This window comes from Lissotriton helveticus, chromosome 9 (genome assembly GCF_964261635.1).
Source record: "Lissotriton helveticus chromosome 9, aLisHel1.1, whole genome shotgun sequence".
NCBI classification, from domain to species: domain Eukaryota; kingdom Metazoa; phylum Chordata; class Amphibia; order Caudata; family Salamandridae; genus Lissotriton; species Lissotriton helveticus.
In genome coordinates, this window is record NC_136070.1 from 954141835 (window position 1) to 954166926 (window position 25092).

Below are 25092 nucleotides of genomic sequence, written 5' to 3' on the forward strand. Positions count from 1 at the left end.
TGCGGCATTATACAGTAGATTTTCACTTTTGTGCATTTTACACTTAGGAGCATGCGATTACGCTTTTAGTGTATCTAGCAGACATGAAGGAGACCCTGCCCTGACTGAGCGATTTTGAATTGGAATCCCAGTAAAGACATATAACCTTTGAAGAAGTCAAAGTATACACTAGTATTTTAAATACAAGAGGTCTGGAGAGGGGGGCGTGGCTAGCCGGCCAAGATGGTGGTTGACTGAAGCCTGAGCTCCGGTGCGGCCCAGGGGTGAACTCCTGTTTTTCCGCCATCTGGAGGGACAGTAACATCAGCTGGGGGTCGGATCCTGCTGCCAGGACCCCCCCGGAGACATCGGTGGAAGCCGGCAGCAATTACGAGGGACGGAGCCCCCTGCGGACGCCCCAGGCCTGCTGCGGCCTTTCACCACAACTGAAGCCGGGGAATAAAGTGCGGGCAGAATCCGGGCCTGTACTGGCGAGAGGGCATAATCGAGGCGCCAGGTCTCGGGCCTAGCGGACATCGGAGCGAGCCCTGAGTGTTGGACGGCGGCCGTCTCGCAGGGCAGTGCTCCGGCACACCGGTGGCAGCGGTTGTGGCGCAGTGGACGGCCGACGCGGGCTGGGTTGCCTGAAGGGCCTGAGCGAGGCCTAGAACTGCGGGAGGTGCTGGGCTGGTTGGAGGCGGAGGTCGGCAGGGATTCAGTGGGACCGGAGAGCGAGCTGAGGCGTGCAAGGCTCTCACAGCCGGTGCCTTGTGGAGAAAAGTCCCTGCGCCTGTAGATGGATGGTGTGGGGGCTGAGTCCATCGCATGAGGGGATTGACTACTCCACCGCCCCCCCGCTGGTGCTCACCTCACCGGTTTTCTTCCTCCCTTTGCCCCGGATCGGCCCTGGAGGCCAGCAAGGAAGACACGTCGGGACAGCCCAGGGGGTATTGGGACAGAGAGTCCGTGTGGTTAGGACGGCCCGAGTCCTAGGAGGAGGCCGCCCCCCAGATCGGACACAAGACGGTGGGTGAGCCCAGGGCAGGCGACTGCGATTGAGAGGCCCCAGAGACGTGGGATCGCTGGGAGAGGGGGCGCAGGGACCCCTATAGAGACACGCGGTCCGAGACTGCGAAAGGCCGGTCAGCGCCTGGCCGCGATCACCATGGTTCGAAAGGGAGCGAAGACACTGGACAGCCAGGATGGCCTGGCCGGGCTACAACAAGCCCCGGCTGCAGGGAATGGCGGAGCCTCATCCGGAGCTGGGGGGGTCAGACAGTGCTGAGGGACAACAATCGGACAAACTAGATCTGATACTGAAAGAGATCAGAGATTCTAGGACAGCGATGGAGGGGCAACTCGGGACCCTCACTACCAACCTGTCACTGCTGAGGGCTGATCATGGTAAGCTGGCGGACAGGGTCAAAGATCACAGACTCGCGCTTGCTGACCTCACTCCGACGGTGTCGGACCACACGATGTCGATTCAACGACTGCAGCAGCAAGTAACATCACTACAGGGCCGCGCGGAGGATGCGGAAGGCCGCAACCGACGCAACAATATTTGCGTTATTGGCCTTCCGGAGCTCTGTGAGGGGACCCATGCAGCGGACTTTATGGAACAATGGTTGCGAGACCATATTGCGGCAGAGGGCCTATCATCACATTTCTGCGTGGAAAGAGCACACCGCATCCCCACTGGGAGACCTAAACCTGGACGCCCGCCTCGCCCCCTGATAGTACGGTTATTAAATTACATAGACAGAGATGCCCTCCTCCAGAAAGCGAGAGAGAAATCCCTAATACAATATGAGAATTGCCGCGTGTCTCTCTATCCGGATTACACCAACCTAGTACAAAAACAGAGTTCTTCATACCAGGAGGTGAAAAAGAGACTTCAAAAGGCCAAGCTGACCTATGCGCTACTGTTCCCAGCCCGGCTGAAGATCGTATATGATAAGACGCATTTCTTTGAGAGCCCGGCAGACGCAGAGGAGTGGCTGGACGTAATGGACATTGATGGCGGGTCAGAGGCCTCTCGGAATACAATTACCGACGGCTCGGAAAGAGTGCTGGATCCGACCGGGAGAGACAACCCTGCCCTGGGGATGAGACCCGGGACTCGCGGCCCATCGAAGGAGAAGCAGCGGGAAGAACAGCCGGACGTGGTCGGATTGGTGGGCAGCTTTCGGGAGGAGCAGGAGAAAATTAGCACGGACACGAAGGAAAGCACGATTCACTCAGACTCGGAGCATAGCATGGTCCTATTCCCCACTGTCACACCGAGGGCGGCAGATGACTTGTTGGACAATTGAAGAGATGCGGAGACCGGTTGAAAAGCTTGTTAACATTTAGTATCCTTTTATTGATAAATAATTTATACTTGTAAACTTACTACGCAGAGGAATCCGGGGGGGCTGGGGAACTGTACTTATCTGTATCAGGGGGGTGGACTGCAGGGGGGGAATCCCCTCTTAGTGGTGGGAAGACCGATGAGGGGGCCTTCCTGGTCAGTTACACCCCTATAAGGCTCATATACCCCCTCTAAAAGGACCTCCAGATGCTAACGAAGAACAGAATCCTGGAATGACTGCCCCTGGGTTGGTTCACTGTAGAGCCCATGGCACCCAATAGGGCAGTTAAGATAACTAGAACAGCGCTAAGCCACCCCCCCCCCCACTGGCGAATGCAATTGTGTTTTGTTCAATATGTTTATGATTCCTTCGTTCGGCTCAGCATCGTTACAATGCTGCGCCAAGTTAGTTTTGTTTAGGGAAGGGAAGGCAGAGGTCTCCAGGTTGACACTCACAGAATGTAACAGAAAAGTCCTACTGACACTCCGAGATCAGATAGAAGGAGATAATGGCTGAAAGATAAGGGGTCCTACAAATTCGCCACCTGAAATGTGCGTGGGCTTGGTGCGATTCAGAAAAGGCACCGGATCCACGCGTTTCTACTTAGACAACATGCACAGATCACATTCTTACAGGAATCACACCCAACCACAGCAGAGGCGCAGACACTAAGGAAACGATGGAGGGTTACTATATATTCCACGACATACTCTGCCTTCTCTAGAGGGGCAACCATCTGGGTTCGACACGGGACGCCCTTTGTTGAGATAGAGAGGAGAGTGGATGATCAAGGGAGATACATTATGGTGAAGGGCACACTGGATGGTACGTTGTTAGTTATAGGCAGTATATACGCCCCGAACTTCGACCAACAGGTATACCTGAGTAAGGTGAGTAGAGTGTCCGACTGGGCCGACATCCCCTGGATACTAGGAGGGGACTAGAACATGGTTTTAGACATTGACCTGGATAGGTCGCATCCCCCCCTGCAACTGGCTGGGGTTACAAAATTGACAGAGACGTTTACGGCTTGGGCTGCGGGCTGGAGTCTAGTGGATGCATGGCGGGGGCTACACCCGACCCATAAGGAGTACTCTTATTATTCCCCCGTACATAACTTGCACACACGTATAGATAGGTTTATGTGCTCTAGCTCCTTAATGACGAAGATTGGCAGTATGGAATACTTAGCTAAAACTTTCTCGGACCATAGACCACTGACGCTTGACATCCTCTGGGGCAGAGTACCGAGCCCAGTGCCTACCTGGAGACTCGACCCACGGCTCTTGGAAGATGGCCCTTTTCGAATGTCCTTGTCCAATACCCTGCACAGTTATTTCCTTGAAAATTGGGATTCTGCGACGTCCAACCTAGTGGTGTGGGATGCCATGAAAGTGGTAGTACGGAGGGCCGCCATAGGGCAACTGGTAGGGGCCCGGCAAGAAATCCATAAGAGACTCTGCGAGATCGAAGATCGCCTGAAAACGCTAGAAAGGGAAGCAAGTATAGACCCTGAGAAACGGGGCGACCTGCAAACAGGAAATATTGATCATGCAGACATCCTAGAGACACTGTGGGTCATTGACCATAGGGAATATTTACGACGGCAACACGCCAAAGCGGACAGATCAGGTACCCTGTTAGCCTGTTTAGTGCGGGATCGTCCGGACACTCCGGTGATTACCCGAATACGCAATGGAGCGGGCAATATAGTCCATACGCAGTCTGAGATCAATGAGGCGTTTTACGCCCACCTGAAAACATTGTATGCTCCTTTGCCTATGGAGAACCCGGTACGAGTGGCGGAGTTCCTACATGGTATACCTTTCCCAACCCTGTCTGCGGATGCCCGAAAAGAAGTCGATGGCCCCATAACGCAGCGAGAAATCCGGGTTGCCATACGGTCTCTAAATCGAAACAAATCGCCAGGCCTGGATGGGCTACCGGTTGAGTTTTATCAGACCTACTCTGATGTTTTAGTACCGGTCCTAGAAAAAAATATATAAGGTGGCGTTTGAGGAGGGTCGATTACCCAAATCCACGATGCAAGCCCTAGTCATATCAATACCCAAGCCGGGGAGAGACACACTTGAACTGACCAACTACAGACCCCTGTCCATGCTCTCAACAGAGTACAAGATCCTTAGCAGGGCCATCACCTTACGGATACAACCCCACCTCTCTGATTTGGTACACCCGGACCAGTGTGGTTTTCTCCCTGGAAGGAGCACGTCCCAGAATACGCGTCGACTCCATGCTCTTATGACTGCTACATCACAGGAATATCCCCGGGCGGGCTGTATAGCACTGGACCTGAAGCAGGCGTTCGACTCCCTGTCGTGGACGTTCATGTTCGAAACACTACAGCGTTTTGGCTTCCCAGACTCCTTGTTGAAATGGATGAAACTACTCTACACTGACCCCTCGGCTTGTGCACGTACAGGCCGATATATATCGGATAGATACCTGATACATAGTGGTACTCGGCAGGGTTGCCCCCTGTCCCCTTTTTTGTTCGTCTTAGCACTGGAGCCCTTAGCCATAACCCTTCGGACCCACGGAGAACAGGGGGGTATATCAATAGGGGGTACACATCGCCTAATATCTATATATGCAGACGACATCTTACTGTATTTTCGTGATCTGGTAGAGGATCCTGCTGACATGGCGAACGTATTTCGCCGATTCGAAGAGGTGTCCGGATTAGCCATAAATCCAGGGAAATCCACTGGTTTCTACTTTAGGGAGCTGACACACCCTCCCACTCTCCACTTTGGGAGATATCAAATCCCAGTGGCCCAGACTACATTCAGATACCTGGGCATTCAGGTGTACAGACAGCCGGAGGATCATATCGAGGGTAATGTCCGGAGAGCCATTACTGGTCTCCGTAGCAGTGTGGGGCTCTGGACATCTTTACCCCTATCCATTATGGGCAGAATTGCCATATCAAAGATGGTCTTGCTCCCCCGCATGCTATATTACTTTGCTAATCTGCCAGTCAGTCTCCCACAACAGATATTTAATACGTTGAATACGATCCTGGTGACTTATCTGGGGGACGGGACGTAGGCGTATTAGTCTCCGAAAATTGCAACTAGGGACCTGAAACGGAGGCCTAGGGGTGCCTGATCTTAGAGGATATTACTACGCCAGTCAACTCCAGCGGCTTGCGCGATGGGAAGCGGGTAAGAACCTACACGAAATTGACTTCACGGCAGACCAATTGGTGAGGGGGGAATTACATTCCTTGCTGCTGCCTAAGAGCCGGCTACCCCCGGATTGCCACCCCCTTTTGAGCACGGCCCTGTTGTGCTGGAGGAAGGTGCTGGCATACACCTCAAACACAGTGCCCTTTGCGGAGAATATTACTCTATTAGGTATCCCATAAACGCAGGGCTGACTTACACAGTATAGATTACGACCCTGGGCTGAGGCTGGAGTGGAGGATGTAGGTGCCTTCTTCGGGGACGACACCCTGTTGGATCATGACTCTTTCCTGCGAGTCACGGGTGCTCCCCAGCGACTGTACCTGCTACATGCTGCGGTGTCCCACTACATACGACGAACTTGGGCTCCGCAGAGGCTTCAACCCACAAACATGAACTGGTCCACTTGATATACCACATGGGAACCGGGGGGGCCACCTAGTACGATGGTTATACTGGGGGATCAGAGAACACGCTGCGATCCCACTCATTACACTTAGAGACACATGGACACAGGACATGGGAGGGGTAATGACAGATAAGGCCTGGCTGATGGTTCTTGAGCATCCCAGGAGGGTGTCGAGGAACGTTAAATTTAAATTTACACAGGCCATGGTGCTACATAGAGCGTACCTCACCCCACAGAGGTTACACAGAATGTTTCCCGACTCCCCCCACTGCTGTCCATGCTGTAAAGAGGATGAGGCTGGTTTTCTCCATATGTTGTGGACATGTCCGTACCTGAATGGCTACTGGGGGGAAATTTGTCAGACACTGCGTACAGTAACTACCCTTACGGTCCCAGAGGATGCGTTATATTGCTTGGTGGGATCCCGCAAAAGATCTAAAAAACAAAAAGCTAAATTGAAATTCCTAGATCTGGCCCTGCTATTGGCGATAAGGGTTATTACGATGAGGTGGAAGTTACCCAGACCACCTAGAGTATCAGTATGGCAGTCTGAGATGTTGAAATGGGGCAGGGCAGAGGGTGCAGTACTGAGGCGGGAGGAGGGGAGGGGACAAAGGACGCACCCTATAGCGCAGGATTGGGAGGCTATGCTGCTGGAACTCGAGGAGGTAGAGATGGCCCCATTGCAGATGGAGGGTGTGTGAATGGAAGAATAGTACAGGGTCTGAAGACGTGTGCAATATCGGTGTACTAAAGCCCACTGGTGCACGCGTGTGGTTTATGTGAACTTAAATTATATGCTATGACAATCTGGTTCATTCTGACGGAGTGTTACATTTTGGACCATACATGAGCAGGAGACACAAGGGGATAGGGTGGGTGATGTGGGGAGGGGGGAGGATCGGGGTTTGATCCTTCAGTTGGTTGGTTACTAAACTTGTTGATGTGACACTGTGTAATGTACCAATGACTTTACAAGCGTCCTCCATGGAAATGTGGATTGGGGAAGAATATATTTTGTACTGTACTCCTGTATTTCTTTCCATATGACATCTATAACATGCTGGAATAGTACATAACTGCCTTGTTTGATGGGAAGAAAATGAGAAAAAGACTGTACTGTATGATAAGAAACAATGATAAATCGGTGCAAATACTGTACAGTTGCGAATAAAGAGTTTTTGTTTTTTTTAAAAAGAGGGCTGGAGAGAGTGCAAGAGAGAGTGTGTGTGTGTGAGAGTGAGTGCGTGAGTGTTTTCACGTCTCTTAACTTGCCAGGTCACGAGAATATGATTTGTGAAACAGTATAGTTCAATTTACATTGAATCACTACTTTTTGTGCAGAAATACAGTACTGCCATTGGTGTAATGTATTTTCCCTGTCATGCCAATTTATATGTGGTTTTGTAACAGCAAACAGTGATTGTTAAATATATTCTGATTAGAGATACAAAACAAACACTTGGACTTGTATTTTGACAATCTGCTTACAATGCTGAAAGACACGGAGGATTAATTACTGGATTAGCCAATGATCTGTTTAATAAATATTTCTACATCATTCTCAGCTAACTAATGAGCCAAGAATCCATTTTGGTCTTTGTACCTAGATGTTTTTAGGTCTCGTCTAGGCATCGCGCATGCGCTGCCCTAGGAGGGCCTTCAGCCATTGGTCTTCACTTTTGAAGCACTGCACTCGTGCTTGTGGCGGCATCCACCTTGGGGGAGCGAGCAGCGGCGCGGAAACATTAATTACAAGCATATGGCCGCTGCTTGCTCCCGCAAGGTGGATGCCGCCACAAGCACGAGTGCAGTGCTTCAAAAGTGAAGACCGCCGATCGCGATGCTGCTTGATGTGGCATCACTTGTTCACATATTGAGCTCATTTGCAAGCTGCAGCCAGTCAGCTGCAGAAACGCTTTCTTTCTATTTAATTTCATGTGTAGCTTTACATTCTAGTTATTTTAACAGTGGGCTCACTCAAGCCCCCTCCCTTTCTTTCCACATTACCCCCCCTTCCCCTTGGAAACTTGCCCATTGATTTTATTGCAACTCTATAGCTGTGTGTCAAACAATGGAAAGAAAGAAATTCTTGGTTGGGCGCCAGAGCGTCTTACGCGGCTGGTTGGAAAGCTCAACCGAGCGCCGAGTTACAGCAGTGGTTCGATTTAGCATTGATGCTCACTCTGCTCCTACCCTAGCAAGTTGACTGGGGTAATGTTGTTCTAATCAGTAAATGGAACAGCAGAGTCTTTGTGAAGGAAAATATATATTTTTTGCAAGCTAATCCAATACACGCTTGGATTATTTGCAGACAACCCAGAGGTAATTAATTTTGTGGACACTTTTATTTAACCTTTGCTACCGCGCCAAAGTACAGCCAAACTATTCAGTTAATATAATGTATTATTACAATGGTTGTACTCGCAGGAGTATTGTTTTTTTCTTCGTTGTAGTCAGATTCTGAAAACCTCTTCTGGTCATATATTCAAAAGTGCTACGCGGCCCGTCCTTCATTTGCTCTACCCTCTCAAATATCCTAAAAGAACATGGAGTGCCTCAACGTACTATGAGGTACAAAAGGGGGTGGCGATGGACGTAGCTTCTGAATCAATTAAACACTCACACCCAGTCAAAAGATCTGGGTTGAATCCATCACCGTTCTTTAGCCCACTCTGCCACCCCATTTCAGACATGGCTATATGCAAATCAGTCTGACCCTGTGCCTCATGGGAACAGTCCAGCCCGAACTGCCAAGCCATGTCTTACCTGGACCGGAAACAAGCTTCCGAGGACCGGTTTCTGGCATTCCAGCCGTCTGCAGCTCGGCTTGCTTGAATCCAGTGGCAAAGTGAGCAAGGGACTCACGTCTGAGCATACCCTGCCACACTTATGGCGGCCAAAAGCGGTACAAAAGGGGGTGGTGATGGATGGAGCATCTGAATCAATTAAACACTCACACCCAGTCAAAAGATCTGGGTTAAATCCATCACCGTTCTTTAGCCCACTCTGCCACCCCAGTTCAGACATGGCTATATGCAAATCAGTCTGACCCTGTGCCTCATGGGAACAGACCAGCCCGAACTGCCAAGCCATGTCTTCCCTGGACCGGAAACAAGCTTCCGAGGACCGGGTTCTGGCATTCCAGCCGTCTGAGCATACCCTGCCACACTTATGGCGGCCAAAAGCGGTACAAAAGGGGGTGGTGATGGACGGAGCATCTGAATCAATTAAACACTCACACCCCCTTTTGTACCGCTTTTGGCCACCATAAGTGTGGCAGGGTATGCTCAGACGTGAGTCCCTTGCTCACTTTGCCACTGGATTCAAGCAAGCCGGGCTGAAGACGGCTGGAATGCCAGAAACCGGTCCACGGAAGCTTGTTTCCGGTCCAGGGAAGACATGGCTTGGCAGTTCGGGCTGGACTGTTCCCATGAGGCACAGGGTCAGACTGATTTGAATATAGCCATGTCTGAACTGGGGTGGGGTGAGTGTTTGATTGATTCAGATGCTCCGTCCATCACCACCCCCTTTTGTACCGCTCAAAGTAATATGAAGCACGGTTGAGTTCACCTCAAAGCCTATCGATAGGGACTGGCTGTGACCCTATTTTATAACTTAGCAGTGCTCTGGTGTTTTTGATTGGGTTATGTGGTGCTCCTGGTGCTTTAGGATTGTCCTGTAACACCGCCTACCGACATTGAATACTAGGAAACGTGTACATTAGATGCAAATACCCAGCAGTGAAACCATTTGCAACCTGGGTCACCATGCATTGCAGTTTAACCTTTGCCTAGTCCTTTTAATCACACCACCAGGCAAACAAATGTTGAAATCCTTGCCCTTGCTATACACTGAAATAATTACGTTTCCTACTTTGTAGCTTTTCTGAAGTTTCTATATAAAACATTCTAGAAAATGATCTGGAGTTGCCCAAAGGCTTTCCTTTGAAAAAACAATGAACGGCTCTAGAGTGTACCTACCGTTCCTTTCTATGATTAAATAGCATAAATGTATTTACTGGTGCTGTGTGCTTCAAGTTAATATTTTCCGGACTCAGGTTTTCATCCTACAACAATTACAAACAAGCATTTGCATAGCCAATAGGTCTCGCTTTTGGGACCTTATAAGTATTTAGTTATGCAGCACAATATCCTTGGTGCAACAACATCAACTGTTTCATGGCCAGTGCTTAATTTGTGCCGGTGCTTAGTACCGGAACTTATATCTCGGGGCAGGGTCTACACTCTAGACAAGCCCACATGCAAATGAGCAATAATTGCACATTCTACCGTTCCAGTCTCTCCCCATCCGTGTGAAGAGCTGATATCAAACATCATTGCATGCGTGTGTCGCGCATGCATTGATGTTTGATATCAGCTCTTCACAGGGATGGGGAGATACTGGAACGGTGGAGCGCGCGTAAAGTATTTCAAATCTGCTGGCCGCCTAATGTGAGCTACACACCTCACATTACAGCCAGAAACCGAAACTGCAACTGACTGGGGCCTCGGCTGGGTCTCGACGTAGGTCACGTCACACCCAATTATCACAGGACAGAAGCAATCCGCGGGTCAACATGAAGCTAGCCTCCTCTGCTGCTGATTAAACTAAGAAGGCTCTCCCAAAGTCCAGGTAAGAAATGAATGCCTTTGACTAGCATTATATTTGTCTACAATCCAAGCGCTGAAATGTACGATCCTGCTAAATAATGTTTTATAGCGTGGGGCCCGTGGCTGCAGCTCTTCCTGTACTGCTGGTCTTTTATAGATAGCAGCGAAATCTTTTTTTTTTTTTAAGTTAGAAGCCAGCAGCAGTGGCGGAAGAACTGCAGCCGTGGGCCCCACACGATAAAACATGATTTTGCATAATGAGCAATTTGAATTCTTTGTAGACAAATATGAACACTTTGAAATGACTGTAACTAATCCCTGCCTCCCAAGCCATTCTGATAGCTTTGGGGGCCTGTAATACTATGAATGTTCACACTTCTAAGAGTGTGATGGTTAGTAGCTGTGTTTCTACTGTCATTGGCAGGTGGGAGGGGCACTGTGTGGTGCAAGCTGCAGTTGTCTCCCAACCGGAGCCCCGGCACTTATTTTTTTACAAATTAAGCACTGTTCATGGCTAAACACTTATAAAGTCCCAAAGGCGAGACCTATTGGCTATGCCAGTGCTTGTTTAGGGTGATACAGTACATACATGCATGTACAGAAAATACCTAATTGCAAACACTATTTTAACTTAGTATAGAACACTTCCTTCAAACCATAAATAGTTGATAAAATAAGCAAAACATTGAAGAATAAAGAGAAAATGTCCACTGAAACTGACTTTAAAAAGGAAGAAAGGGAAATTAGAAATGTGTTGCGAAGTACCCTCTGTACTACAGAAACCAGGCTGGTCCCTGAGCAATCAGGTAGCGTCTATATTTACACTTCAGGATAGGTTCAGGAATCATCAGTTCAGCATGGATCAGTTTACAGCTGTGGAACTACAGGACACCCCAACACGAGAGCATGGGACTCTCCTGTTCGGCCTCAGGCCAACACTCCACGTAGCATTGTAACATTCCATGCAACATCCTACTCCCAGTGGAGTTGGAGCACATAGAACAAATGGAAAGGGGGGTGCAACATGTTGCTGAAGAAGTATGGTAGACTTTGGAGATTATCGGGCCAGTTCCTGTAGGATTTCATAGTAGCTAAAGAAGGAATGGACATGTCGGATGGAGCACCAGATGCCCTCATAGAATTTAACATATCACAGATAATCCTATATGAATTACTAAGTACTCACCGAAGACAGACCCCACCAATATCAAAAGCCTGGGGTAGATTGGAAGCTGGTTTAGCAACTGAACTAACCGTTCGGGAATGGTATGATGCCTACCTGTCTGAAGAAGCCCTTGTTCATGTATATTTTAAGGTAATCCAATACAAAATGTTGCATTCACGTATCTAAACGTGTACTATGAAGAGGATGAAACCAGAAATACCACAGCCTCATGTTGTGTGTATTCACCACCCACAGGTTATTTTCTTTCACATGTTATGGGGCTGCCTAATGTTCCATCCTTCTGGGAGGAAACAACAACAGAGCTACAGAGGGTCAAACACTTATCAAAGGCAGGCTTATTCTCCAGTCACTGTCTTAAGCCTTGGCTAAGAGATACATTGCAATGCAATGTTACCATACTGCCACATACACCAAGCTGAAGGAAAGACATGTTAGCGTGGCGAGAGTCTAAGGCAGAAAATAGGACACACATTAAACTGGAGGACAGAAGAAAAGATTCAGTGGAGTTAGCTGTTGCAAAAGCTATGTTTCCACCACAAACAAAACACCCTAGGCCCTCTGGGATTTACAAATGCAGAAGAAGTATTAAGTGTGTGCTTGGAGAGACTAGAGTAAATAGAGTGAAGGAACATACAATATTCATCGCTTCAATCATTGCCCCATGAGGTTTACGGTGTATCCAATCGGTTGCATTTGCCTCATAGTCAATAGATTTACTCCAGCTATTAGGAGAAGATACCTCTAATATAGCAATGTCTTGCAATAAAACGTACTTCACAGCAAAGGAAAGAGTTGCACAAAGGGGCAGTTAAAGATGTTTTCATGTCTGAGACTGAGACATACGTCTCTTCATAGCACATCATGAAAAGAGAGTGACAAAGTGACATGGCTTAAAATATCCTGAGGTACTTAAAGTTTGTATCTGACTTATGATGACTTTTTTTAACAAATGGCAAGAAATGTTGATCACTAGTCTGCTTTTTGTTTTTAAATCACCGCCATAGGTGTTTTAGGTTGACTGCTTTTTCTTTTCTTACATTTGTGGGGTACTTGAAGCAAGGAAAAATGTGGTTGTTCATGAAAAATATCTTCAATGGTGGTACCATCATTATATACATTATTTTTTGTTTGTTTGTTTTATAGAGCGCCAACTCGACCTACACGAGCACCAGTTTCATTACAGACGGACATATTATTTTTGTTAGGCATGAGGAGATTAAGTGATTTGCCCAGAAGCACAGGATGTTGAGCTCCCGCCGAGACTTGAACCCGGTTCCCAAGATTCGAGGTTGAATGCTCTAGCCATTAGGCCACACCCTAAATTTCAAGCCAAAATGAAGTAAAGTAAATAAGAAAAAAATATTACAAATACTCGACACGGTTAGTTGTGGTGAAAGAGCAGGACAGATGGAGTACCTCCTCACTTCCCAATTAACTTCAAAACATCAAAAGGATCAAAACCCTTGGAGCTGTTGCATAGCTTACCATGTTGTGCTTCTGTGTGTTTTAAAGGTGATGAAATGAAGTAAAATGACACCACCAAGATGTGTGCAAGACGTTGTGGAAGAGGCTCATCTGGTACAAGTGTGTAAACAGTTTTTCAGATCCTTTTGTTAGAGCAACTGCTTGTGGCCTTCATCACTTCTGAAAAAAGAAAAACAACATCACAGAGTCACAAACAATATTATGAACACAATAAGACATACAGAGGTGGCCAGAAACTACAGAGCCATCTAAGAACAGTGAGAATCCACACCCAACTATACTACACCCTGAAGCACAGAAATTACTCAAAACAAGTTACAAGTTTAAGGGGAACCTCGTAACAGTTCCGGCCCAGACCCAACTTCTAGGTTCAATGTCTTGACCATACTATCACAACTGAAAAGTGCATGTGAGCAGTGTTTTTGTCATAATGTTCCTTGTGCTGTGTGCCAAGTTTCCTATGGAGCTCAACTGTGCCATAGGCTGGAGCAGTAACCTTTTTGATGTATGAAGGAAAGAGCCAAACTATAGGTCAAATTTGACTCATAAAAGTAGGAGCCTCAACACAGCTGCCAGACTCCCCTAGGTACTGAAAAATGTGGCCGCATCTCTCCTGCCCTCAGTATTCTTAAATGGCTTCCCATCGAAGGAAGACGCTTTTTCAAGACAGCCTGCATCACCCACAAAGTGCTTCATACAAAATCCCCCGAATAATTAGAAAACAGAATTTCGAGAGCTTAAGAGTCCACACACTGAGAAGCTCCAACACTCTTCTTCTCATTCCTCCCAACTTCAAGAAGAAATCATCTCAGGCTCACTCCTTAGGTAATGCTCCAAAGATCTGGAACTCACTACCTAAAGATCTCCGCTGTAATTCCTCCTTCAAAGGGGACCTCAAATCTCGACTCTACAGCTACCTCACCTTGCACACAACTGTTCTACGCTTCCCATGTTGATGAATGCCTGCTAGGTCACACGACGTGCTCAATCGCCTTTTTGTCCCTGATGCCTTTCACCTCCATGTGCCCTGTGTTATACTTTGTGAATTTATAACCACATAGTGCTGTGACTTTCACATTACGAATTCCCTCATGTAAACTGATTTATGTATTTTCATAACCTGTAAAGTGCTCGGATACCCTCGGGCCCAGCTAGCACTATATAAAACTCAAAAATTAAATTAAATAAAAAAAATTATTAAATAAGGCGATTTGAGCATAGGTGAAATTATTTGAAATTATTGAGGGCTAGGAAGAGCATTGTCAAGATGTATCCATTTGACTAGCATTCATTTTTATGGCTGTGATCCATGTGGCTAGCTTCTTTAAATGCTGAATGCAGTTCTCTTATAGGAAGACTTGATCAAGGTGCATTTCTGATCTTCTCAATTCCAACAGCTACACCCATCCCTTCAAACAACCATGATATAAACATCCAGATAGGTTCTGCATGTATTGCCTCATGATCACTTGGACTACATAGATAGATAAGTTACAAAAATATGCTATGGTAACTGCTAGACCTTATGAATGCAAGGGCCAAGTCCCTTCTCACTAGCTGAAACTTTAGCGGTCACTACGCTGTATATACTTATTTCTTCTGCTGGGATGGAAGTGATTACAGATAATTTTACATCTATTAGCTCACTACAGATGGCCAAGGTCTGCATAAAAATAAAGAAATACATTTGCTGTTCTTACAGGACAGCTATCACAATATTTCTTCAGACTTGTATGCATTTTCATATATTTTAGAGTACCTTTTGCTTTGCAACGCACTAGTCTGGGAAGATCTCCATCAAATATTAAATCAACTTTTAAAAGAGATCAAAAACCTTTTTGCGACTTTCTAGAGATCTTGATTAGGATTAAAAGCATCTGCATGCTTACACAGCTTTTAAAAGTGACCCTCAACCTCCTAGACAAAACATTGCATCTTGCTAACTCTCCCTTTTGTTTGATACAAATTGTACACCATTTGCACAGGATGTGATAGTTTAAATTGCGTAGTAAGACATTGCAAGTTAAACCACTTCTAAGATCGTAGCTGTGGCATACTGAAGCTCTGTCGTCGTAAGGGACTACAACAGAATAAGCCATTAACCCTGGCTTGACCATTCTCTTGTTGTGTCAACACTAATTGACCCTTCTGTCTTTTGTGACTGTGCTTGAATACTGATGGTGGCTCGAATTCACCCTTTCTATTGACTGTTCCCAAGATGCTGTGTGTTGTCTCTTCTGCCTGTTAAGCCTCTCTATCTCTCCTTATTGTCAAAGTCAAAGTCAAAGATGCTTTATTCGGTGTATAAAAATACAACCATATAGCAACAGACATAACAAACAACATATAAAAATTTCGGTATTTTAGAACGTACTTCCACTAAAATATGTTCACAATGTATCAGAATAAAACGCAAAACACTATACAATTATTTCTATGTACAATATACAATAGCAGCACTTGTACAGTATTAATACATGAGCAAATTAACCTAATAAAGTGGAAAAAAATCAATACCATCCTTCCCAAAGTTCAATATGCATTTAGCAGCACTGAGTCGAATATTTTTAAAATAAAGCAAAATACAAACGCTATACCATTCTAACAATGCACAATTTACAATAGCAGCAATTATATGTGTGCAAATATGCTGATAAAGTGAAAAGTGCCAGTACCGTATTGGTATATATGCAAATTGACCTGATAAAATAAAAAAATTCAGTACCCTCCTTCCTAAAGTGCAATATGCAAAGAGCCTAACTATATACAAATGAAATAAAACAAGGTGCAAGTTCTATACCATTCTATCAGTGCACAATATACAGTAGCAGCATTTATACAGCATTCATATATGTGCAAATTAGCATGTTAAAGTGCAATGTGTCAGTACCATCCTTCCCAAGGAACAGAATGCATTTAGCAGCTCGAAAACGGAAAAAGAATTCATACAATTGATTTTCTTACAGAGATACATTTTAAAATATAAGTAGCCACATGAAAACATACATCCGGAGTCTCTAGATTAAACATCAGTTGCATCGCTGTGTGTATACCACGCGTGTTGTATTTTAAAAAGATGGGTTTCAAATAAAATTTTCTAAAAGAAGTATAAAAGTTGCAGGATAACATAAAGTGACAGGTGCTCTGTTTAGATTTATCATCACAAGGGCACAAACAAGTGCCGGGTTTCTTAACCACGGCAAAGGCCACTAGGTGATGCACAATTCCTAGACGAAGACGGGTCAATACATAACGATGGGAATTAATATTAACAACATCAAGGTAAGTTTGGAAGCCTTCATTGACATTATATTCCAGGTAGAGATTGAATGTACTTTGTTTTGCATATCTTTCCATTCTAATCGCAGCTGTATATTTAAGGAGTGAGACTTTCAGCTCCCGCTTCGATAGTGTAGAACCTATTATTGGATCTTTAAAAATGTTTAGACCATACAATATTTTGTACCAATGTTGTATATGACTCAGCCAGGGGATATCCGATCGGCGGTCAAGTTTAATGCAATCAGTAATTACATCCTGCGTAAACTTTGTATCCTCCTTTGCCCAAATTGAGCGCCATAGGGTCAGAGGACGGAGAACAATTAAATCATTAACATGGTTTATATCTAGTTCCCTATGAATTAGCTCAATTGAGGCCGTAGCCGGGGCACTGATTAATCTTTTTAAAAATACGTTCTCCTCGCGCAAAACCAGTTTGGCACTCTGAGCATCATACCCCCAAACCCCGGCCCCATATGTGGCCGAAGAGATACATCTTGCGTTAAATATGGATAACATTTCATAGATTCTGCGACCCCCTAATTTAGCTGCAAATCTGAAAATACAACTTGTGTTCCTGACCATTTTAACAAGCATTTACAATGCAACGGTTTCGCCTTTGACAAAGTTAGAGCTATTGGCATTGCAAATGACAAATTGTTTATTTTTGTGTTGGTTTTTAAAACAGATAAATAATGGCATTGTCATTTACAATGTCAATAGCTTAATCTTTCGCAAATGCGAGACCTAACAAAAACTAGTGCTTACAGCAATTAATGAACTGAAATTCAACATGCTTAGAGAGCCTCACCTAATCCACCAACGTGGACGTCAATCCCTGACCAAGTCAATGAGAAGACCAGTGAAACAGCTCGGAAAATGGGCCAACGCAACCTGGAGAGGGGTCCTAGTACCACTATAGACCACCCTTTACTGCCTCGTGCAGACTGTGTGCTATGACCCCTGGCACAAAGATGCCTATCTGGAACACTGTTGAATTGCTTATTTTGCTTTTGTTTGCCCGATTGGCAAGGGATGTAATAATTGTATTGGCAGCGCTGTTTATTGTTCAGGAAGGGATGTGGGGAGCCTGGGTTTGTTCAGAAAACATATGCTCCATATGTCCAATAAAAGGAAACACTGAACTGAGGCATGTGGTCACGACCAACAGACCTTATCTCTCCATTGCGCAACCCCTGCCAAAGTCAATATGAAAATGGCCCCGCTCATAACAATACAATGAGTCAGTGTTGGTTTTATTGCCAATCATGCCTTCCTGCAAGTGCTTTGTTGACAAAACCTCAATTGGGGCAATTTAGTGTTAATGTTTGAAAAGTCACGACTGGCTCATTGCGTAATTTAGGGCACGAGTGACGAGTCCTAAATAATGTGCCACTTTCAGACTATATTGATGACAGCCTACCTGTACAGTGCGGATCGGCTACATCCCAAGGCGGAGAGAGCCGGGTTCGATGCAGGGCTAGCGCCTCGCCGCCGCCTCCAGCTGGTTGAAGCTATAAGGATCGCCTGCCGGGAGCCCCCACGGGACCTCCGGCAACTCGTACACGGGGCTCCTCAGAGTATGCCTGCAAAATGCAACATGGCTTGTGTATGGCAGCTCCTCCTGGAGACGGGTCACATCACTCCTCGGAAAAGCCCTCCTCACGTCGGCCAAAGTAGACAGCACCCGCTGCTGGCCCCGCAGCTGCCCTGCCGTGACGTCAGCGGGGTACCAGCCAGAATCGGCTCTGCCCTTCCTCCGAACAGCTCCGATCTGTCCTTGCTGTCTGCAGGCAGCTTCTGGGCGCGGGTTCTTCTTGCGAACGCTTCACGGACCCTGCTCAGAGCTTCCACGGCTGCACGCTGCTCGTCGAGCCCTCCCTCCTCAATCACTTTCCTCTTTCGTCAAGTCAGCCGTGCGGTAGCTCAGCCTCCGCCGGGATGTCCCCCGTCTGCCAGTAAAGGGCCCGCCCACCACGGGACGGCCAAGCCAACTCACAGACGTCAATGCATTTCGCAAGCTCATTTTCTGCTCGTCAGTTACGTCGGTTACAAAGCATGTATTACTCGCACTGAACCGATTCTTAACTGCTCACATAACTGAACTGAGGCACAGGGAGACAGCAGTACTTACTTACTTTTGTAAAACGGAAAAAAGAGCCGGGCCCTCGTCAGGAGGTCACTGTAGCTTGCACCAGCTAAAGCACGAGCTTCACATTAAGCGCCGGGAGATAGTGATCTGCCCAGAATCACGCGATTCCCTGAAGTGCAGAAGCCAATATCAGAATGCAGAGCTTCCAGATCCTTCAGCGAACAGATTTAACCACATGACCACACCTCCGCCATTCATGAGTGGGTAGCATTCTGGATCAGTAGATGGTTGGCTAATCCTTGCCCAACTAATAGTTCGTGTTTTATACCGCATTGTCACATTTGTATACAGGGCACAAGTCCTAAAAAAAGTCAGGTCCCGGGCCGTGCTGTGATTGGCTGGCGTCACGGGGGTGTCCCGGGCCGGCAGCCAATCACAGCGCGGCCCGGGAAATGACGTCACGGGGTGTCCCGGGCCGGCAGCCAATGACAGCGCAGCCCGGGACAAAGGGGCGGGGCTTAAAAAAGTACCAGAAACGCCCCCGAATCGCGTTTTCCCCGAGAAAGCGTGATTGACAGCCTCTGTCTCCCAATGGCTAGCCTCCATTTATGGAGCTAGCCTATGAGAGACAGAGGCGGGTCATCGATCCGATATAGAACTCAAGAGGTTTTTTAGCGCATGCGCACTACGTGCGCACTTGCATGCAAAACCTAAAAAGAACACTTTTTTGTTCATTAACCCATCTCCCGTCTCCTGAAAAGGTAATACCTAAATAGCAAAAACTACTAACAGATTCTAATCTCTCCCGTCTAAAAAAAAAGGGCTTACATTTTCTTGGTCTCTTACCACATATCATTGTAACCGTCTTCCCTTTGTTAATTTTCAACTTCCTACTTTCAATAAATACGTGAAATTGATTAATTAAATGTTGCAGTCCATTGTGAGTCCTAGAAAGGAGGACCGCGTCATCCGCGTATAAGAGGATTGGGATCGGGTTACCATTAATGTTAGGGGCATCTGCATTAGTCTGTCTTGATCAACATGATTTATAAAAAGTGAAAACAGTAGGGGGGCAAGTACGCATCCTTGTCGGATACCTCTCCTAACTTTAAAAAAGGGGGTGCACTCACCATCTGTTCCGAACCTGACTTCACTGGATAAATTGTTGTACAGTCGGGCAAGCAGGTGGATAATTTCAGTAGGGGCGCCCATTGCCAATAGAGTAGGCCAGAGCAGTGCGTGTTCCACCAGATCAAATGCTGAACTCAAGTCGGCAAAGCACAGGTAAAGATTACCAGTTTTAGCTTTAGTATACTTGCCGACTATGAGTTCCAGATTCACGCACTGCTCCATTGTACCCATTCCCCTACGGAACCCATACTGGACTGGGGATAAGATGTTTTTTTCCTCAGCCCAGGCTTCCAAACTCACTAATAGGGCTCAACTAAGGATTTTAACTGTCGAGTCCAAAAGTGAGATGGGACGGTAATTACGGGCCTCCGACCTAGATCCTTTTTTGTATAGCGGTACAATAATTGACTGACCCCATGTCAGTGGTAAACTATCTTCCACCGCAGCATTAAAATATCGTGTTAAAATTGGGGCCCATAGGGTCATTTCATGTTTGAAGAAATCCATTGGTACCCCATCAGGCCTGGGTGCTTTACCCCCTTACTATTTTTAATTGCCTCTGTGACTTCATCCAGAGTTAAAAACAACTGCATTTTCTGCCATTTAAAACATGATACTGTATCTGTATTAAAAGTAAAGTAAATCCATCTAAATTAAGATCAGAGTTAAAAATTTCTGAAAAATGAACAATCCATGAACAACTGACATGACATTACTTCAGGAATGCTATCATTCTTTAGGAAAGGGCCCTTGATAGTTTCCCAGAATAGTTTATGGTTTCTAGTTTCAGCGGCCATATCAAGTTTGTTCCAGGCATCGTTTTGCAACTCTTTTTTCCTGGTTATTAGAGCCAACTTATAATTAATTCGTACTTCTCTAATTCTTTCTCTGTCTCTTGGTTTGTCATCAAGCACTCTTTTTAGCTTTTTTAGAGTCTGGGCACAATGTTTATCAAACCACACAGTTTTATTTCTTTTAGGCTTCCTATTTCTTACGGCCAAAGATTTCTCAACAGTACTAGTAATTTTCAAAAAGCTAGAGAGTAAGTCGGGCGCTGTCACTTTTGGTGCTAGGCAATAAATCAACCTCTCTAATACATTTACAGATGATATCCTTCGTCAATCTATTAGGGTCTATTTTAATCCATTTGATTCTCATGCCATTCGGCCTCTCTGCTGTAATCCCTTGGACGGGCCTGCCATACACAATAGTTTTTGGGCCCCAACCCATTAGCTCCACTGAGATACTGTTGTGGTCACTCACAGGCTGCTCTATTACCCAGACATTAGAGTAAATAGAACCATTAGACACCAAAATATGATCTATATTGGAATGAGCGTCCCTCCCTGGGGCACTTTTCGTTATTTTTATTCTTTGTGCATTCTAGTAGCTCCAGATTTAATTTGGCTACCAGGTTGTTCAGTGCACTACCATAATTGCTGTGCGGAAAATAGTTAAAAAAGATATTGTCACCCCCTGGATACTCTTCACGATGTCCACAAATCCCCTTCCGGGCGTGACTACAAGCTTGGATGTTAAAATCTCCAGTCCAGAGTATTACAAAGCTATTTTTTGAAAGTGCAATTGCTGCTTCAATTGCACACTCGACGTCCGGAACAATCTTATCCCGGTTGGGACCCACAATATTGTTATAAAAATTCACAATAATTAAATCCCTGCCTTGGCTATGTGTTAAGTGCAAGACTGACACATGCTGGCACACTACTGCATATCCCCCGACATTAAATTCCGTTAATTTTGTGGAAACCAAAGTCAGTAGGCCACCCTTTGCTCTACCAGCCTTAGATACTACTGCTGCCACACAGTAGGAGGTGTAACCTTCAACTTGTATTTATTCACTATGCCATGTCTCTTGTAGACATCTTATATCATAACCACATGTAATAAAATTGTCCCAAAACGGGGTGCACAATTTTGCAACAATCCCCGCCACATTCCAAGTGGTAATTACAAGGGAGTCGGCATAACTGCCTCCTGTAGCCTCAGGATGGTTAGACAAGGGTGATGTTTTTGGGCTCGCTGTCATATTAATCTCATGCGTAACATTAACATTTGTCACAATTACATCATTTTCTTTGCATAACTCATTGCTAGACATGTTTAAATTAGGCTCAGTTACGGCTTTTACACAGATTTGGCCCCCCAACACTTTTCCCATAGTTACTGTGTCACCTGCTACAACATTTTCGGAATGAGGGACCATAGATGATACATTCAGTCAGTCATTCTCCTCTAATGAGTTGAACAACTGGAATCTGTTGACAATTGGTACCATAAAGTTGTCGTATATGTTAAACAATAAAGGAGGAGGAATGGGGACAGCATTAGCATGCTTTGTATGGGCAACTCTTGGGTGCTGGAAGGAATGTGAAGTAGTTTGTCTTCCTGACTGGTTCCTATAGAAATAATCAAGTGGGAACAGCGTAATGTTATATTCATGATTCGATGGCATGGGTGCATGTAAAATCGAATCTCTCGCCCATTCAGTAGTCCTGAAATTAATAACTATGCAGTCCCCATTTATCTCCTTTTTGTTTGGTCCCACCCAACCTACCCTCTGTGTAGTAATAATCTCACTAGCCCCTCGTATTGGGAAACCACAATTTTTCACCAGCCAATGCAGGGTTTTATTTTTTAAGGTTTCCCGATTTTCAAATTGAGTGGGCAGCAATTTGGGAACATTAGCGAGAATCGCTACATATGGTCTACCTTCCGGTGGTAAATTAATTGTGGCTGGGATGATGTTGTTAGTGTTGCGCCTTTGTACTGGCAGGTTCTTATTGTTATAAACGAGATCGCCTGTATTCCTCTGACCCCCAGCGGCTATCTGCCCAGTTATGATATTAGGGGAGGTGCTTGCTGGTCTATGCGATCCACTTGTGGTTGCTACCGAATTCACCACCGTAGTGGGCACACTTGGGACTGCTATACTTGACATGTTTTTGCTCAGTCTCCCAAAAGGTACATTGGTTTTAGGAGATCTGGCTTGCGTGCCCAGATGTTCTAGGACATCCAAGTTGGCTATACCCAATTTTTCTAAATTCTCCACTTTTTTACTCAGGATTTCTAAGGATTCCATCACTGGTACAATGTAGGATTTTATTGTTTTGTCCAAATATTTTACCAGTACCTCAACATTAGTTGGAATTAGAATATCCTTTGGGTATTTATCCTTTGGGTGTGTACTTCCGCTACATTGGTGTATCTCGCCCTCCCTCTCATATGCTACTGGGATTTGTGCTGCTCTCTTTTTTTTCCTTCTATATGTTTTACCCTGTTTATTAATTATCAGCCTTTTCCTACTATGAGTAGATTTCCTTTTAGGCGGGACAGAACCACAATCGATTTCGCTACTTAACAAACTGATGTCACTACTTTCTACAATGGGAATAATGCCGTTAGTGTCACGATCATCCAGTTCCCCTATGACATTAGACACATCATTCCGTGTTGCGGGCTGCGGTATTGCTGTAGCCGACAAGTCAGGTGTTATTGACAGTCTGCTCTCCCTAACACAAAACACAGTGGGTTCTAAAGGTTGTGGTACATCAGATTGAATTGGGTCATACCTTGGCAAACCTGCAAAAGATTGTAACAAAAGAGAGTCATGTGATATCGTTGTTTCATTTGTGGTGCTAACGTGTGTATTTGTAACTTTTGGCGATTGGGTTATTAAACACATACTAGCTGGTAAAGAGAGTCTCCTTTCTGTGTTTTCAATAGCGTGAACAACAACCCCAATTGTTTGTTGCAGCATTCTATCGATTGCGGTTAGGGTGGGTAATGGGGTTGGCACCAATGTTTGTTTTCTAGTAGCAGAACGTGTATGCATAGGTGTTTTTCTTACAACCGATCTGCTTTTACTTTTACCCTCCATCAGGGCTGTTACAAGCTGTTACTCTTTATAGTCAAGCTCAGTAAGGGATTACCTTGGTTATACAGAGGAAGGCAAACACAAGGGGGGTGGCCCGGCCCGGACTCCTGCGGTCTCTGAGGGCTTAGAGGGCCCGCCCTTTGCCCGGGCTTAGCCCGGCGCGTCCCGCGCGCGTCCTCGCGGGACGAGGAAGTAGTTGTTGCTTTATGCGCCTCCAGGCGCTGCGCGCTGACGAGGGGGGAGGAGACCTGGCCACAGGGCTGCTGGGGGCTGTAGTGTCAGGAGCTTCCGACCGGCGGAGCCAAGCCCGGCCAGCCGGAAGTGCAGGATGACACGCTGCAGCAGCGGAGCAAAGCCCGGCCGCCCCTCAGTCCCGGGGAACAACCTGCACACCTCAAAGGAGCCTCGACGAGCTGGAGGTAGGCTTTACCGGCGTGACACACACAGGAACTGCCACTCGGTCCTCGGCAGTAGTTGTTGCTTTATGCGCCTCCAGGCGCTGCGCGCTGACGAGGGGGGAGGAGACCTGGCCACAGGGCTGCTGGGGGCTGTAGTGTCAGGAGCTCCCGACCGGCGGAGCCAAGCCCGGCCAGCCGGAAGTGCAGGATGACACGCTGCAGCGGCGGAGCAAAGCCGGGCCACCCCTCCGTCCCGGGGAACAAGCTGCACACCTCAAAGGAGCCTCGACGAGCTGGAGGTAGGCTCTACCGGCGTGACACACACAGGAACTGCCACTCGGTCCTCGGCAGTAGTTGTTGCTTTATGCGCCTCCAGGCGCTGCGCGCTGACGAGGGGGGAGGAGACCTGGCCACAGGGCTGCTGGGGGCTGTAGTGTCAGGAGCTCCCGACCGGCGGAGCCAAGCCCGGCCAGCCGGAAGTGCAGGATGACACGCTGCAGCGGCGGAGCAAAGCCCGGCCGCCCCTCAGTCCCGGGGAACAAGCTGCACACCTCAAAGGAGCCTCGACGAGCTGGAGGTAGGCTTTACCGGCGTGACACACACAGGAACTGCCACTCGGTCCTCGGCAGTAGTTGTTGCTTTATGCGCCTCCAGGCGCTGCGCGCTGACGAGGGGGGAGGAGACCTGGCCACAGGGCTGCTGGGGGCTGTAGTGTCAGGAGCTCCCGACCGACGGAGCCAAGCCCGACCAGCCGGAAGTGCAGGATGACACGCTGCAGCGGCGGAGCAAAGCCGGGCCACCCCTCCGTCCCGGGGAACAAGCTGCACACCTCAAAGGAGCCTCGACGAGCTGGAGGTAGGCTCTACCGGCGTGACACACACAGGAACTGCCACTCGGTCCTCGGCAGTAGTTGTTGCTTTATGCGCCTCCAGGCGCTGCGCGCTGACGAGGGGGGAGGAGACCTGGCCACAGGGCTGCTGGGGGCTGTAGTGTCAGGAGCTCCCGACCGGCGGAGCCAAGCCCGGCCAGCCGGAAGTGCAGGATGACATGCTGCAGCGGCGG

The 25092-nt window shown here is 46.9% G+C and overlaps 1 protein-coding gene across 3 annotated transcripts in view; it reads right to left on the reverse strand.

Moving 5' to 3' along the window:
* LOC144782069 (acylamino-acid-releasing enzyme-like) overlaps window positions 1–25092 on the reverse strand; it is a 500573-nt gene that overhangs the window by 454088 nt on the left and 21393 nt on the right. For all 3 annotated transcript variants that reach the window (XM_078661213.1, XM_078661214.1, XM_078661215.1), the window contains one exon: window positions 13236–13394. In XM_078661213.1, the coding sequence (XP_078517339.1) occupies window positions 13236–13238 (3 nt within the window). In that variant the 5' untranslated portion in view covers window positions 13239–13394. The remainder of the gene's footprint in view (window positions 1–13235; window positions 13395–25092) is intronic.